This window comes from Pomacea canaliculata, linkage group LG14 (assembly GCF_003073045.1).
Source record: "Pomacea canaliculata isolate SZHN2017 linkage group LG14, ASM307304v1, whole genome shotgun sequence".
NCBI classification, from domain to species: Eukaryota; Metazoa; Mollusca; class Gastropoda; order Architaenioglossa; family Ampullariidae; genus Pomacea; species Pomacea canaliculata.
The window spans coordinates 16,198,129-16,215,441 of NC_037603.1; the positions used below are offsets into that span (position 1 = coordinate 16,198,129).

At 39.1% G+C, this 17,313-nt stretch overlaps 2 protein-coding genes across 9 annotated transcripts; one reads left to right on the plus strand and one right to left on the minus strand.

Moving 5' to 3' along the window:
* Window positions 1–205: 205 nt before the first annotated feature.
* On the minus strand, window positions 206–7,192 carry LOC112555797 (2'-deoxynucleoside 5'-phosphate N-hydrolase 1-like). Its single transcript, XM_025224314.1, has 5 exons — window positions 7,066–7,192; window positions 3,109–3,284; window positions 2,658–2,729; window positions 1,932–2,042; window positions 206–1,839 (listed from the first exon to the last, which is right to left on the minus strand). Exons 1-5 carry the CDS (start codon window positions 7,170–7,172, stop codon window positions 1,730–1,732), a joined length of 576 nt encoding a protein of 191 aa, XP_025080099.1. The 5' UTR covers window positions 7,173–7,192; the 3' UTR covers window positions 206–1,729.
* Window positions 3,756–7,003, plus strand: LOC112555806 (putative 2'-deoxynucleoside 5'-phosphate N-hydrolase 1). Of its 8 annotated transcripts, none has more exons than XM_025224336.1 (6): window positions 3,756–3,795; window positions 4,606–4,704; window positions 5,323–5,465; window positions 5,817–5,882; window positions 6,207–6,317; window positions 6,839–7,003. In XM_025224336.1, the coding sequence occupies exons 3-6, from the start codon at window positions 5,327–5,329 to the stop codon at window positions 6,946–6,948; spliced, it is 426 nt and encodes a 141-aa protein (XP_025080121.1). In that variant the 5' UTR covers window positions 3,756–3,795; window positions 4,606–4,704; window positions 5,323–5,326; the 3' UTR covers window positions 6,949–7,003. The 8 variants fall into 8 exon arrangements, with proteins under 8 accessions (XP_025080121.1, XP_025080115.1, XP_025080117.1 ...); XM_025224330.1 differs by having other exon boundaries at window positions 3,758–3,795; window positions 5,292–5,465; XM_025224332.1 differs by having other exon boundaries at window positions 3,759–3,795; window positions 5,289–5,465.
* Window positions 7,193–17,313: the final 10,121 nt, after the last annotated feature.

Genomic DNA, 17,313 nt, shown 5'->3' on the forward strand with positions numbered 1-17,313 from the left:
ATGCTCATCCTATCCCTTTGATCCATTATCCACAGACAGAGAAAATTCACAAAAGCGTTTTATATCAAGAAGTCTTTTGCGCATCATCCCTTCCATATATAGTGTGACGTCATCTCTAGGAGAAGGCACTTTCTGAACAGTTATACAAAGCAGTACGATCCTTGCACTTACATGGCAATCATGTTATCATTTGAACCAAAACACCTTTTTTGTTTGTTCAGTTTTCTTTTGCTGCGGCAAGTTACGTGTTTTTACACAAAAATGAATGCAAGCATCATACATATATATACATGCATGCATGCACACACACCATTGTTTGCACAATCACTCATTTTATTGAAGATGTCATTCTAACTGAGTGAAAATTATTGGAAATATTAATCATGACGATGGCAAATTACAATTTTGCATCATATTATATGCTTACTTATTCATAATTCTCATCTTAAAAAAGTTAAAAGATATCACAGAAAATATGCATATTACAAATAGAATAAAAAGCACATCAAGCACACAGTCTTGCAACTTAGAAATATCACCATAGTTACAATAAGAATAATGTTTATGTAAGAGATACATGACTCAGCTGAATGTAAATATAATAAATGAAAGGCAACAGTAAAGGAGGGTTGAACATCATGGTCTCTTATACAGCTTGAGACTTACCTATCAAGGACAAATAAAAGCATGCATGCTACCACCATACCACATCAAACATGCAATGCAAAACTTGGATGTAATCATTCCCAGCAAAACTCAGAACACACAGAGATGATGCTACTATACAACCAGATAAGTCATCACTGTATGCTTAGTTTAGCAGAGATATTTTAGTACCACAGAAAAGTCCATAATCTGACAAAAGAGGATCAGTCAGTTATAAGGAAGAGTTGTTCAAAACCTTTGTTGTGCAAAGCATTTTCTGTGTTTCTGTGAAAATTGCTTTGTAGTATACATGTATTGTACACAATGTTTACTGCCCAAAGGTTATACCCTCCATAGTTACATAATATCTGGTGATTAAATCTGACAACTTTAACATACTGAGAAAAACTACAGGTTGCAGATATGAGGGGTAATTCTTTAACATATTTACTTAAAGTGTAGGATTTTAGTTGGCCTTAATGACACTCACAAACAAGATAGGAAAACGTTTATCTTAGGATTATTGTTGTAATATTGCTTTTCTCAAGCAAACAAGACAGAAATTAAATAAGCTGAAGCAACTAAAATACCAGAAGCATACCGATACATAAGATCAGACACACTACAGTACTATTTAGTGCATTCAAAAGTTATATAAAGATGTTGAAAATGCCTGCAGTTGCATCCATCCAAATGTATACTCATATGCATGCATGTAAGTAAAAATGAATGCAACAACTCATGCAAATTGCACATGGAATTTAAATAAGCATCTGCTCACACACAAACTTTCTTTCCCTCTCTCTCCTCCCCATTCCCCCACCCATGTGACATGTTTTTGCTTACTAAGTGTTCCTTTTGTATGGAAGAAGAAATGGAAAAGTACCTCTCATTTATCTCTCCCAAATATTCTGAATTATGAAAAGAATAATATCCCACAAAATTTTACAATGTAATTTTACAATTCAGATTCTGCCTTTTAATGTCAAATAATCGTACCACAATAACGCTAATAACAAAGGTTAATACTTCTCAAACATGCATCAGTCCAAATCAAAGGTTTCCCAGACTAACTTCAGGTCTGTCAAAGTTTGGAAAAGAAGTCCTTTAACAAGCCAGGCAGTTCCTCTTCTCTGTAGTCCTTGACAATAAATGTTGTATCATTGTGTAGTCCTCGAATCTTTCTTGGTAACTCTGTCAACATTAACATAACAAAAATAAAAAAGCCAAAATGCACATCCTGGTTGATAATGTCTAAAAAAAAAAACTTCCTTGAATTCACTCACCACTTTCAGATTCTGCTTGAAACAAAATAAGGATCTTCTTCATCATAGCCTCTGAGCGTGCAATCTCATAACCAACTCCTAGTGATGGTTGTGTACATTCAGCCACCAGCACTGGAAATAAATGAACCATATTTCACTGAGAATTTTAACAATTATAATAAGTTGTAAAAATAATCACCCTCAATGATGGTAAAAATGTGGTGAAAGACTATTTCTAAAAAAGATGTGCAATTGACATAAATTATTTCACTGTGATTGACAAGTACTCATACTGTGTATACTATAAGTTATAACTTCACAATTCTACATAAGATGAATGTTATCTGCAACAAATGCTTAAAAATAGTTATAAGATACTGCAAAACTTGCATTCTTTCAACTGTAATATTACACTTTACACATCTTTCAAGGGCTATACAGTGCAAAGAAATCCTTGGCCTTATGCAGCACACTGGGTCTTGTCTTGGTCAACAATGGGTAAGACAATCAGATTTTAAAGTTACTTTAATTCCTTACTTCATCTGGCTAATTAATTCATTAAAAAATGACTGAGAAGTCAAATTTCATGGAGAACGTCTGTTTTAAAAAAAATCCAGTAATAATAAGTTAAGCTTCAGATTTTATTTTTGAGAATTTTTTGGTCCGTAAATTTTCATTACTGAGGCAGTGTTGTGGATAGCACACAGAAGAAATGGGAAGAGCATGCACTCACACACATATACACACCATCAGATTCTTGGAGCCAGATCACATCCTGCTCATGGCATTGTTTGTCTGTCCACTGCAGATCTTGAAGAACTGGAAGAAGTTGAAAAGTTTTGAGCATTTCAGTTTAAAGTAATTCACCTTATAAAATCATTTTTGAAGTTGATTATTGTACACAGTTTAATAGAATCAGTTCTCACAGTTTTTATTCTTAAATTCCCATTTACAATGATTCTTTGTAAAAATATTCAGTCCATGCATACCAAAGGGGCAGTAATTCAGATGAAGTGGATACAAGTTTTTCATGACAACCAGACAATATACTAGACATATCTGCATGCATGTGTCCATTTGAGAGTAAACATCCAATGTCTTTTTTTCAGTTTGTGCATTTAAATATTGTATTTGCATAGTTTGCTTGCATCTGGCCTGGTGGCAGTGTGTGATATTTTATGATGTTAGGAATATTTACATCCATCTATATCAGGATTTCCCACAAACTCTGACAAGACGTTGCCATACAACTTCAGCTGCTCAATGATCCGCATATACAGGTCCTGATACTGCCGACCTCCTCCTATGCTTCCTGCAAAGAATATCTTCCGTTTTGCACTCATGGTTCCTTCTTGAACATCCACAAACTTCTTTCTGAAATTAGAAGATGAAATACTTTCCATGACTTAAAATGACTTTCTTCCTCATTGCCTTAAACACTTTATAAAAGGAAAACAATTCTTATGATAAAATTTTTCACTTATAAATCTTCTGTGCCTGTTTTGCTGGTTACTCTGTGGTCTTGGTGTGATTAAGTTCTGTAAGTGCTCAGAGCATGCTCCCTCGTGAAGGTGATCATGTGCAATTCAAATCACAAGTTTATTATATATATATACATGTATATGAGAAAAATATTATATATACATGTATGTTTAAGGCAAACAACCTTAAAACCTCAAAAGAAATCACTATACCTGTTCCTGTTTTTAATCACTTTTTTGTGGTCAGACTGAAACCGATGTCTTGACCTATGCGTATTACTTTTGTGAATGTTGTAATATATAATTATATATGGCATCATAAGAGACATAAGTACTTTTAGCTGGTGTGAACATGGACAGTATAGATCGTATATATATATCATGTGGCATCGGTATCCAAAACTGTAAGGCAGCTCGATTTACTTTCCATCTAAATGAGTACGATGAAAAATAATGAGACTTGCACTGTTCATAACAGAACGAACAGACTACGAATTTGAAAGAAATGTACACAAATTCAAAAGATCTATACACGATCTTTACTTCCGTTGGTGTGTATAATACAAGTTCATGGCGTGACAATGCCGGGTGTTGATAAAATGATAGTTTATGTTTTACACCTACACAAAATTAATGAATCTTACAATAATTAAATACCTATCGTTGCTGCTCACCTGGCTTCAGAATTGATTAAACAATGCAAGAATCGATAAATGCTGATTTGATCCGCATCAGTGCCTCGTTAGGTGAGGACCTCGAGAGTCTAGCAGTACTTTCCCCTTAATTAGTGCAAGTCAATTCAAATATTATTGTACTTATTTTGAATGTTATTTACACTTATAGGCACGCGCAGTTTAAACACACACATGTAAATAGTCCGTGAGTGTTGTTGTCTACTCAGTTAATGTTGTCTAAAATTCTTCACAAATGCTTGTATCTGCCTCGCTCTTTAATATTACTAGTACAAGAAGCTGCAAATGGCGAAAGAGTATCTGTCCGGATGTTGCAATCGATTCAGTACAACAGTGATTAAATAAAAAGTGACGGCTTCAGCGTACATAAATTAGGACTTCCCCTCCTTTTTTCCCGGCCAATTTAAAAAAAAAACCCAACAGAAATCCACAAACTAAAAATCTAGGGGCACCTATGACTGTACCTTACTAGTACGAGGGGAAAATCCCATCAGTGAATAACTGTTATAGTTTCTGTTTCAGTTGGACTCGGAGCTAAGTTTCAAAGATTTGAATCCTGCGGTCACTGATATCTGTATTGAGAGCAAAAGATCTCTCTGCAACTATAACAGATTATTCGAGGTACGTATATAAATATAGTCTATATTTTTATATATTTTCAGGCAAGCTATAGATGATCGTTTAGAATAAGTTTAAAGTATTTTTATTCGACTGCCTGTGGTCTACGTGATCTTGGGAATATATAGATAAAAAGTGCAGATACAACCTCCTGTCAATTATAGCGGTATATTCAATTCTGCTGACAGTGATCTTTTGACCAATTAACCTTTGCTCAGCTGCTGAGTTCCATATGCAGTTGTTTTGTGCCGATAAACAATTCATAAAGGTTTACGACAAATTCAAACAATCATTGTAAATATGTCGTGTTTCTAATACTCATTATTTCCTATATCTGTTTCTGGTCCGTGCAGTATCAGTAGATTATTCCAGGTATTTCTTTATTAATATAGTAATTCTGTTAGCAAAGATGGAGCAAATTTTAGTGCAGTCGTACTAATAATTGTTTCATAATTATCTTATAATTAATTAAGAAATGAATTGCTTGTTGAGTATAGTATTTCATTGTAATGAAGTGAACAGATTTAATTGTTTACAAGTTTTATGTATTTACAAGTCGTTCTTGAAGCATTTTTGTGTAATGCAAGCAGATACATCTGATGACATTGTAACACACTTCAGTATAATGAGCTTTAAAATCTACTTTGCTGGGAGTATCCGAGGTGGTCGCCAGGATGCTGCGCTATATGAACGTATAATTAAACAACTACAACAGTATGGCCATGTCTTCACAGAGCATGTTGGAAATCCAGACCTTGAGAAAGGTTAAAGAAATTTGCGTCCATTATATGGTTCTATAAACATGTGTTTGTGAGAGAGAGAGAGAGAAAGAAAGAGAGTGCATCTACGACAATGTATCTTATCAATATTTAATATATTTTTATATATTTAAATATATATTTAATATATTTAATTGCTTACCTGTCCAATGTTATCAAATGTAATATGACTAAACTTTCCAACATTACGAAGTAGTTATTAGAAATGTAATGTAGTCATTATTTTCTCCCAGAGTCACTGTCATGAAATATTTTGAAATCATTTTAATAGAGGAACCATCTTGGATGTTACATTATCTGATACACAATCTAATTTCAAGAGTTTATTGTTTCCAGGAGAAGTAGATATAACAGACAAACAGATTCATGACAGAGATATGAACTGGATGCAAGAATCTGATGGTAAGTTATTCCTCTCATTTCATGTCATTTTATGCTATTTTGAAGTTATGCAAGTTTATGAATGTAGAATCACAGGCTATACAGAGTTTTCCTATGTGTATTTTATTCACTTTCTGCTTTGAACATTCCTGCCATAGCTGTGTACAAGTATGAATAGTCCATCTGGTATTAGGAGTTATTACTGGTTTGCATATTTATTGTTTTTACATTGTTATTGTTACACATAAAAACGGTTTACATGTTACATAGTCAACTTTGTGTTGTAAGCTTTTTTAAAATTGGAGAATTTTAAATTATTTAAAAAAAATGTATTTCTTTGTCCAGTCCTTGTGGCAGAATGCACTCAACCATCTCTAGGTGTTGGCTATGAGATTGGGCAGGCTTTTGCACTCAACAAGAAAATTCTTTGTCTGTTTCGTCCAGATTCTGGGAAATGTAAATACCATTGTTTTCTTATTTCATTAGATATATCATTAATAAGTGTAATATATTATTTGCATAAAAAACTCAATATATTTAATGAGCTCACCTAAAAATATAGTAGCTAATACAAACAAAAGTGTCAATAATATCCCTAGCATCAAAACCTTGGGTTTTTTTTTTTGAAAGGTGGTTGCAAACAGAAGAAGTAAAAGATTATCTCTACTATAACCAGAGAAGAAGTTCTTGTAGACTTGAAAAAAAAATGCTAGCATAATGCTGTGTTTGATATTCTCTGGTCATTCACACTGTCATAACTTTGAAGAAAAACAATGTAGCGTAATCTGTATATCTCGTATTTATCCATTCATCTAATCATGTCTACCTCAGTCATTATGAGTCAAGTGTATATTATATTTTAAGATACAAATATGTTTTAGAGAAATGGACTGAAACATTTATATCTGGAAGTTCCAATGTTGTTTAAACTGTTTTCACCTACATCTGTAAAGGCACAATTTTGTGTTTTATTTCAGCGCTATCAGCAATGATTCGAGGAGCAGAAAATGGCACCTCATTTGTTGTTAAAGACTATAAGGAAGGAGACATCCCAGACTTGCTAAAGAACTTTTTCTCAAACCTTTAAGGAAACAATTGCTGACCTGGCATAATTAAGATTAAATGATATGCCACATCTCTAATCTTAGTTTTATTTTGCGTCTGTTGCTGAAATGATGATATAAGAAAAAAAAATTCATTTCACCTGGTAACATTGAATGTAGAACATGTCTGAATGTTGACCGTCACGTTCTTGACAATCATCATCATACACTTGCAATTCAGGCCACTATACAAACTTGATATATCCATCTGGGCACAACAATTACCTCCCTTTGCACACAGAGAGGGTGGTTCCTGTAAACTGCTTCCTAATTCAAGGCCTCTCCGTGGGTTAGGTTCCATGGGGTTACTCATTCTGCAGAAGTCAGCACCAGTCTCCTTCCTCTTAGAAACACATAGCTGGAGACTAGTGTTATTGCACCATGCTATCATAGGATCAGCCTTCTGGCAGTTTGCATTCTCATTAATTGGTTTTCATGATGAGACTTGCTAGTGTCATCAAAAAGTTTCATCAGAGTAGATTCAGAAATGAAATATAGTTGTTGCTGAAGACAATACAGGAATAAGGGAGAGAGGACACAACCTTGAGGAGTTAAATTCTGGCGCTGGATCCAGCATTTTTGTGGCTGTTTTGAATGCTCCTGCAGAGCAGATTTTAAAGCTCATTATGCTGAGGTAAAAAGACACACACACACATGAATAATTTATAAAAGTTGTGAACTTTATTGAAAATAATTCTTATAGCAATAAAATTAATTCTTAATTAATACCTGTGATTGTGAAAAAGTGAGTGTTATAACACCACACCAACATTTACTTGTCTTTACTAAAAGATTTATTTTACGACGAGGTTAATAAATTTATTTCTTAATTAATAACTGTGATTATGAAAAAAACTACATGGCTGCACTAAAATTTACTAGCCTTCGCTAAAGAATTACTAATAATACCTGGAATAAACTACTTGTGCATTTTATAAAGCAAAGGGCAAAAAAAACAACCCCACAAACTAGAGCAGATTTAATAATAATAGAAGCCCAGTGTGTTTAAAATGCTTGTTTGAACCTGTTTCATGATCCAGGATACAAACTGCTTGATTGTGTTTGAGCACGGACGTGTATATAGGTGGATTGCTGTCTGTCTGCCAGTACAACATAGCCTCTTGCGAAGTTCGCCGCTGTTAGTCTGGGCGAGCCTCAACAATGTGACTAAACCGGAAGCTTTTTAGTACATATGCCTCGTTTTAGTAGTTAACTAGAAGGAAAAAAAAATCGTCTGCCAGCAGTCCAGTAATACAAGTGTGTGGTTTGAGTCAGTCCTAATTATAAATCAGAACCACAATCAGGGATGGGCAAGCTACTTTTAATTTGTAGCCGGCTACGCTACAGCTACTTTTTTTCAAAATGTAGCCAGCTACACTACAGCTACAAATTTCCAAAACGTAGCCAGCTACTTTGGGCTACTTTTAAAATGTAGCCGGCTTCTTTTGGCTTCTTTTGGCTACTTTTAAAAGCGTGATGTTATAACAAGTTAGCTGTAGTCAGCTGGCTGTAGCAACATACACAAACATCAAACATACACACAAAACACTATATTACTTGCTAACACAAAAACTGGTTTTTATATACATTGACCTTTATTCTGATCTGAGACCACCAAAAACTCCATATTAACAACAAAATGCAAAGGTATAAAACAAACTTTTGACTTAGTGTTGATAATTTGTGAATACTGTTAAAACAAATCTACATGCTTTCAGTCCTCCATGGAATTGAACTTGACCAGAACTTTGGCCTCGAAGTTGCTGTCTGTCCCCCTAGTGCGCAGCTTTGTCATGATAAGTCCTGCCAGACTGAACTATCTCTCAACCGCAGCACTGCTTGGCAAGACGGTGTTGGTGCGCAAATAGAGTTGTTTGACCGTGGGCTATTTGTCCAGTTCATTGACATTCTGCGACAATCCAGACATCAGGAAGGTAGTTGTCTCAGGGGTGCCGGTAACTTCTTCATAAATGATGAAGTCTGGCTGTTCAGCTGAGCACTTGGTTGGGGATTGGACTGGCGTGTCCATCAATGCTGCCTCTGCAGTCAAGAGGGATCTGCATTTCTCACGCAGGGTTTGGTCCCCAGTCCACATCAACTTGCACCTGAAACAATAATATGCACAATAATTAATGCTTTGTTTAATTTCGTTAAATTTTTTTTCTTATTGTTGTTTTTTAATTAATTTTATAAAATGTACTGGTTTTTATGTACTTATTTTGATTTGTCCCCTGTGGGACCCCAGGGTATGCTTGCCTAGCAAGCATTGTAAGAATAGGGTCCCTGCCATCCAGCCAGGCATGTCGTAAGAGGCGACTAAGGTGGACACCTCACCTAGAGGTAAAATAGGTTGTGGTAGGGCTAACAACCCCACCATGTAAAAAAATCATGTTACAGAAACTAAAACCAGAGAACTCGTCACAGATGGCGAAGGTAATGAAGCACACCAGGAGACTGGACTTATGATGAATGACAGCCAAACCCGAAAGGGAGCTGGCGCCCCGACAGCGGATTTACTGAAGCCGAGGCAAAAGTTGAGGGTGGGGTGCTGGAACTTCCAGACCTTGTACCAGACTGGCAGGATGCTCCAATTAGTCAAGGAGTTTGACAACTACAACTTGGACATCCTGGGAGTCAGTGAGGTCAGATGGACCGGCACGGGAAAGAGGAGACTAGCGTCAGGACATACCATCTTGTTCTCAGGAAGATCAGACGCTCAGCACTCTGAAGGAGTAGCTCTACTCCTCAACAAGAAAACTGAAAAGGCACTGCTGGAATGGAAGCCTTATGGACCCAGGCTTTTGAGAGCAAGATTCCATTCAAAGTACACCAAGCTGACAGTGCTAGCTTGCTATGCACCAACAAATGACTCTGAGGCAGAAGACAAGGATGCTTTTTACGATCAGCTCCAGGCAGCCTCAGAAAGCGTTCCAGCCCACGACATGTTGCTCATCATCGGCGATCTCAATGCCAAGGTGGGAAGTGACAACACCTACAGGGAGCATGTCATGGGCAAACATGGAATCGGAAGCATCAATGACAACGGAGAGAGACTGGCAGACTTTTGTGAAGAAAACAACCTACTGATTGGAGGCACACTCTTCCCACACAAAGACATCCACAAGGCAACATGGACATCACCAGATGGGATCACAAAGAACCAGATAGACCATGTCATCATCAACCGAAAATGGAGGAGCTCACTTCAAGATGTTAGAGCCTACAGAGGAGCAGACATTGCCAGTGACCACACTCTTGTGATAGCCACAGTTTCTCTGAAGCTGCGTCGATCACGAGGAAAACAGGCACGTCAGCAGAGAGTGGACTCCGGCAAACTAAAAAATCCAGCCACCGAAAGGGCCTTTGCTATGGAAGTAAAGAACAGGTTCCAAGCACTAGGAGACCAACAAGAGATGACCTTAGACGACTTCAATCGAGTCTTACAGGAATCAGGAGAGAAAATACTGGGCTTCCAACGGAAAAAGAAAGAACAGTGGATCAGAGAAGAGACATGGAAGAAGATAGAAGAGAGAAAGTCAGTCAAAGAATCAACAGCACCAGATCTGAACGCCTGAAGGAACAACTCAGACAAAGGTATACAAAACTAAACAAAGAGGTAAAGAGGATGGCAAGAACCGACAAAAGAGACCACATAGAGAAACTGGCAGATGAAGCAGAAAATGCAGCAAGTAAAAATGACCTGAAGACACTGTACAAGATAAACAAACAGCTAAACAACGGGTTTAAGAACAGTGATGTGCCAGTGAAAGACGTGAACGGTAATGTCATCGAGGGAGAGGCAGAAAAACTACAGCGCTGGAGGGAACATTTTGAGTCGGTTCTGAACAGACCAGATCCCCCTCAGCTTGCAGACATCCAGCCAGCAGCTATAGACCTTGACATCTGCACAGAACCACCAAGCCTGGAAGAAGTGACAGCAGCAGTCAAGACAATGAAGAGCGGCAAAGCACCAGGGGCAGATGGAATAACAGCAGAGATGTTGAATGCAGATATAAATGTGACAGCTCCCAAGCTGACTGAAATCTTCAGGCAAATTTGGGAATCAGGGCAGGTCCCTGTTGCGTGGAAGACAGGGCTCATCTTCAAGTTACCCAAGAAAGGAGATCTTGGAGACTGCAATAATTGGAGGGGCATAACACTTCTTTCCCTCACCAGCAAGGTCTTCAGCAAGATTGTTTTGTCAAGACTGACGGCAACTCTTGAGAAAGACCTCCGACCACAGCAAGCAGGATTTCGTCCTGGACGATCCTGCTCCGAACACATCTTCATTCTGCGACAGATTCTGGAGCAGAGCAACGAATGGAACACACCGCTATACATCAATTTCATCGACCTGGAGAAGGCTTTTGACAGCATCCACGGCGAGACCTTATGGAAGATCCTGAGGCATTACGGAGTCCCTGCAAAACTTGTTCAGGTCATTGCAATACTGTACAGCGATTTCAAATCCCAGGTTGTCTGTGACACGGAGCTCACAGACCCCTTCAACGTCAGTACCGGGGTGAAGCAGGGCTGCATTCTGTCGCCGTTCCTCTTCATCCTGGCCATGGACTGGATCATGAAGACTTCCACCGACAGTGAGAGGAGAGGGATCAGATGGACCATGACTATGACAGCAACAACAGCACTGGAAGACTTGGACTTTGCTGATGACATTGCCCTGCTGTCACACCGCCACCAAGACATGCATGAAAAAACAAAGGCCTTCTCAGAAACAGCTGGAAACCTTGGCTTGAAGGTCAGCACAAAGAAAACGAAAAGTATGAGAGTGAACGCCAGAGTCCAAGACAGCATCAAACTAAATGGAGAAGAGATTGAGGAAGTTGACAGTTTCTCCTATCTTGGGTCCAAAATGTCAAACACCGGGGATGCGGAGGTGGAGATTCGAGCCCGACTGGCGAAAGCCAGCCAGGCCTTCGCCTCACTCAGGAGCACATGGAAGGCAACAAACATCAGCCAGAAGATCAAGCTGAGAATCTTCCAGTCAAATGTGATCAGCACCCTCCTTTACGGATCAGAATCTTGGAAGATGACCAAAACCATCAGTAACAAGCTTGACGTCTTCCAAAACAGATGCCTCAGGCGCATACTTAACATCTTTTGGCCAAACACCATCAGCAACGAAAAACTCCACCGAAGAACTGACACCGAGTCCATCACCACGCAGGTTCAACGAAGGCGTTGGCGATGGATTGGACATGTGCTCCGCCAGCAGACAGCAGACCTCTCCACAGTCGCCCTACAATGGACTCCAGACGGCCGAAGAAAACGAGGCCGCCCAAAGGAAACTTGGAGAAGAACAGTGGAAAGGGAGATGAAGGGAAAGGGCTGGACATGGGGTCACCTGGAGCGGGTTTCAGCTGATCGACATCGGTGGCGGACTCTGGCCTCACCTCGTGTGCAACCTGATGCACGAAGAGGAATAGACAGATAGATTTTGATTTGTAGGCAAGAGTCAAAAGACCAGTGACAGTGAATATTATGTTTTGTTTTTTTAATCAACACCCCCATCCCCCCACCTTCCGTCAAAAGTTTATTTTTTAATTTATTTACCGATATTTGTATAGCGCGTATTCTCGTGTAATCTGAGCTCTAAGCGCTTCACATTCTTCTCATTCTCAAAAGAACAGTGACAGAGAGTAGCTTATAAATGAAGAAAAAATACACTGAAATAACGAAAACTCTCCCTCACCTTGGGTTCGACACAGTTGCAAGCAGGGTGTCTTGGTCCTCATAGGCATCAGCAAGTCTGGTCTCCAACCCATTCAGGACAGCAGTAGCTAGGGGACCACAGATTTCTAGCTTGGACTTCTGTTGCTCGATGCGGATTTTGAGGGTGTTGAGCTGAGGCAGGAGGTGTCCCAAGCCCACGCACTTCTCGCCCTGCAAGTAGTCGAGGCACATGAAATTTGAGTTCTGTGACCAAGAACAAAAGATATTAATTGTGGATACATCACCCTACTTAAAATAAAACTAGTAAAACAAACAAAAAAGGAAGAAAAAAAAAGTAAAACTTACCTCCAACATTTGGTTCGCCGTTTTCCTGCTCATTAACTGCGTTTCCTGGCCAGTGAGTCTGGACACGAACTTTGAAAACTTCTCGTTCTCCAGCATGAAGAAGGACAGGTTGCATTCCAACAGGTAATCAAGGACGGCGGAATTGACGTCTGCTTAGCTGACGGTACTCTCGTGTTCCACTTTGAAGAGCTTCGAGACAGAGGGTTGGTCGTCGTCTTCCCTTTTCCGCTTTCGTGACGTTTCCAAGTCTTGAGTCCACTGCCTGGCAAGCAGTGGATGTTTCCTCTAAAATAAACACATGAAAATGAAACAAAATTTTAGAAGTCCATTCACAATCACAGCAAGTTTCTACCAAGCTAATTGTCATATTAAATTACTAGCATTAAATATAAAACCCTTCAAGCCACCATACTGTTCAAACGTCCTTCATGCTTTTTTCATACAAACAAACCAAAAAACACACACACACTTTATGACAAAGACTAAATAGATAGTACAGAAACGGTAAAGACAGCAGTTTGATTAGTCGTCGCCCCAGCGGTAATCACGTTGATGCAACCCCTTACCTTTCCACAATCTTTACAACATGTACACTCCTCTATTCCAAAAGCAGAAAATCAAGAACATGAAGAATGAAGATCGATGAAAATCTCAACGAACTTACCTGCAAGTGCGTTCTCAAATTAAACGCCGACGTCTTGTTCGTTGAGTACTTCGTGCTGCCGCACCCATTCTTGCATTTGAAAGTATATATACCCACTCTCTGTTGCTTCACAAAATGTAAAGAATTTCAAGTAAGGCTCGAAATTGATGGGTACTTCCACATTTGTTTTTCAAATCGCTCTCGCCACGTGAACGACACAGTACTTGCGGTTACTGAGCGTGCGAGTCACGTGGGTGTCTAGCTGTCAACACACCGAGCAGTGAGAGCAGTGGCTGTCGTCGTCTTGCTGACACGCTGTCGACGAATGGTCGTGAAAGTAGCCAACATGTAGCCAAGCTACAGTACTTTCTAAAATGTAGCTACGGCTACAAGCTACTTTTTTAAAAATTTGTAGCCGGCTAAGCTACAAGCTACAAAATTTGTAGCCAGCTACAGTAGCTGTAGCTAAGCTACAGCTACTCCCCATCCCTGGTGATAACCCACGTGCCGTAGGTCAGAGTGACATCAGCAACTGGCCATCTAGGCAAGGAAGGAACTCAACAAACCTTTTCTTACAGTGAAACAGTTGTGTGTGAGTGAGAGAGACAGACAGTCAGCTGAAACAGCGTTTGTCAAAAACAGACTCCATTGCAATTCTCTGATTAAAATAACTATTTAGTCAATATAAAAAAGGTTTGAAAAAATGGTATATACACGAGAATAAAGATAATACAAAAACTAAAATAATTACAGCAGGGCAGTCAGAAACACCTTCACCGAGCAGAAAAAGAGAAACTTTTGCGGAGATATCTGTGTCCCAAATATTATATTGCTTTATTAGGTAACTACATTAGGTAACATAAAACAAAAACAAAAAAATGTGGTGTTTATATCAAGAGGATATTTTTTTCAGGATGCAGTAATGCCTTAAATTACAACAGGACTTATCTGGTCCTCATCATGTTGCTTTTATTAAGCGAAGCCTTTTCAAATAATAAGCTTTGTTTCCAAATAAAATGGGGAATCTCTGTTGCAGTTTGTACTTGGTCATTTACCCACACATCTCAAAAGCAACATCTATCATCCATTTATCCACTGATCTAAACATCAACACCTATCTAGGGCACAGCAAACGTCTGTCATGCATTCATAATTCTTTCTTTGATGTTGCATTGTAATCCGCAGCTTGAAGTGTCGTTTGCCAATGGCGGCAGATGAATGGGCGCTCCACCACTCCCCCTCATTCCCCTCTTTACTGCCCTCATACCCTCTCTAATCTCAATGAAGCTGAAACAAACGATATTAAAGCACGACACAGAAAACTCGTTTACCAACACACAGTTCTTACCTCCCGACACAGGCACTTCTCTCTGCCAACACATGAAAACAGTTGTGACACACAGCGCCACCTAGCCACCCCACATCCCCGGAAGGTGAGACGAGAAGACTGGTGGCCGCTGCCTGCAGGCCGTCACGCTTGAGCTGACAGTGACAGTGACAGTGACGGTCAGCGACCGTGGCGATAACGTCAGCACTGAGGAGAATCGCCACTCAGCCCTCTCGCCCGGAAATGCTCCCCTCGGCTCCTCTCTCCCCTGAGACCTACACATTGAATAACTGATGGGATGCACAATGTAACTACACCTCACACAGACAGAGGACAGACGTCAGGACAGACAGACATCAGTATGTTAATGTTGTCTTTGACATTTTGACACTTGATTTGATTCATTCACCCCGCGAGAGGTATTGGTAATATACACAATCAATAGTTCATCCATACAAAGCTTGAATACACGTAGAGAGATAAATGATAAAAGATAAATGACAGTAAATACAAAACTGTTATACAACAAAATAAGCATAACAACCATACTGATAACTGCTAAGATATTAATATACATATATTTTGTACCTCATCACCGTGAGCTAACATTATTTAGAAAAGCTATCACAAATAATACTAATTAATTCAATAGTTTTTTTCTCCATACTTTTTCGTGGCACAGAGGAGACTGCATTCGGATGTTTAAAAATAGAATTTAGACATTAATCTTTCTCTTTCATCCTTGAAGTATTCACATGCTAGAATGTTAATGAAATTCCTCTCCAGTATTTCAGGCTTTACATTTAAGTACAGTGTCACTGTAATCCTGGACATTGCAAATTCACTGAGTTTGGACTCGAGATTATTCTGTAATGTAAAGGCCTCTGTCATCTGACGAGCCGGGAACATATGTTAATAAGACATTTTGTCCCGTGGCATAATGCAAACCTCCGAGGCATGGCCTTGTTTGTCGGTATAAATCTCGACAAAATACAGGATGTATTCATCTGTCTTGTGAAGAGTTTCACCTCATCATGACACAAATCTGTTTACCACTACCGTTTAAGATATCCATTCATCAGTCCAACAGTTTTTTTAACTCTCTTCCGGTTTTAGTGTTGTTGTTGTGGAAGTTTGTCTAAAGATAAAAATTCTGTGGGTGGAGCTGTCAAAAAGTCTGTATGTCAAAAAATAACGGAACACTTCAGAAAAGTTATTGCGGAGGATAGTTTCTGTGACAACCATGAATGGTCAATGAATCTAAAAATAAAAATAGGTAAGAATGTTTACTCACTTTAGTTCATGTTTCATGGGGTGGTCTCACTGGGAGCCTTTAGCGCATATTTGTAAGAACAAATGTGAATATGGTAATCCAAAAAGGTACTGTCAAAATCGTTGAATAAATTTAGTGTTCATTGTCTGGGGCATAATGAACATTACTAGCACTATACACAACATCTGAGTACTATCATGACTATCCGGGGAATTGGATTACTAAAGCTCCAACATTGTACAGAAAATTTGAATACTTTTAGATTATGCTAGTTATGGAGCATCTACTCGTTCATAAAGCTCTCGATATCTTCAATTTTCTTTTTCATCATAAAATGCAAATGAAAACTGTGAGGGTTCTTTGGAAGTAATCCGAGGTACCCAGGACAAAGAGGAGAGCGCCAGCAGCCTGGGTGCTAATCAACCTTCGTACACAGAGGTGCACTGAGATCGATGTCCATCGAGTGATTAGTGTCCTCCACCAACGTCTGCGTGCAGGAGGGGGAGCTACACACGGGGGGAGGATGTGAAGGGTCTGCCTGCTGTTGAGTAAAGTTTCCTAGATGTCATAGAAACAGTTTAGCAGTGGTATACTTCATGCATCTTTCGGTTTTCATGATAAAGGAGAGATGTCTTCAAAGCTGTGGTCCTCTTTCTTCCTTTTTCACACGTCATTGGATGGTTTCAGATGTTCCGGTCTCTTGGCAGATTCTTTTAGACTTTCGTTTTTGTGTGCTTCATGTAATCTCAGTTCAAAGAATAAGTAGAAATATGTGAGGTGCAGCACTACAGCGAACTTTGCTCTGTAACGGTCTCACCGGGACAAATGATTGTAGGCAGAAAGTTGACAGCAAATATGTGGACAACTTCCCAAATGTTCGAATAGTTATTTCAACAATAAATATAATTACTTTAACTTCCCCTGGTGTCACTCTCGCCATGTGCCCGCCTTTTTCTCCAAAGACTTTGGTCTGTTGCTATCGTAACAAAATGAAGTCAGCGGGTCCCATGGCGACTGTCTTTCTGTGATTACAGACACAGCGAGACAGTACTGCCCCAAGAGTTCAT

Excerpts from the sequence above, each read along its gene's own strand:
- LOC112555806 (XM_025224336.1), top strand. The coding sequence starts at position 5,327 with ATGAGCTTTAAAATCTACTTTGCTGGGAGTATCCGAGGTGGTCGCCAG. Across the intron at positions 5,466-5,816 it reads AAATCCAGACCTTGAGAAAG|GAGAAGTAGATATAACAGAC; the intron begins GTTAAAGAAATT and ends TATTGTTTCCAG. Across the intron at positions 6,318-6,838 it reads TCGTCCAGATTCTGGGAAAT|CGCTATCAGCAATGATTCGA; the intron begins GTAAATACCATT and ends GTTTTATTTCAG.
- LOC112555797 (XM_025224314.1), bottom strand. The coding sequence starts at position 7,172 with ATGGATATATCAAGTTTGTATAGTGGCCTGAATTGCAAGTGTATGATG. Across the intron at positions 2,730-3,108 it reads AAATCCTGATATAGATGGAT|TTCTTCAAGATCTGCAGTGG; the intron begins GTAAATATTCCT and ends AACTTCTTCCAG. Across the intron at positions 1,840-1,931 it reads TCAAGCAGAATCTGAAAGTG|AGTTACCAAGAAAGATTCGA; the intron begins GTGAGTGAATTC and ends TAATGTTGACAG.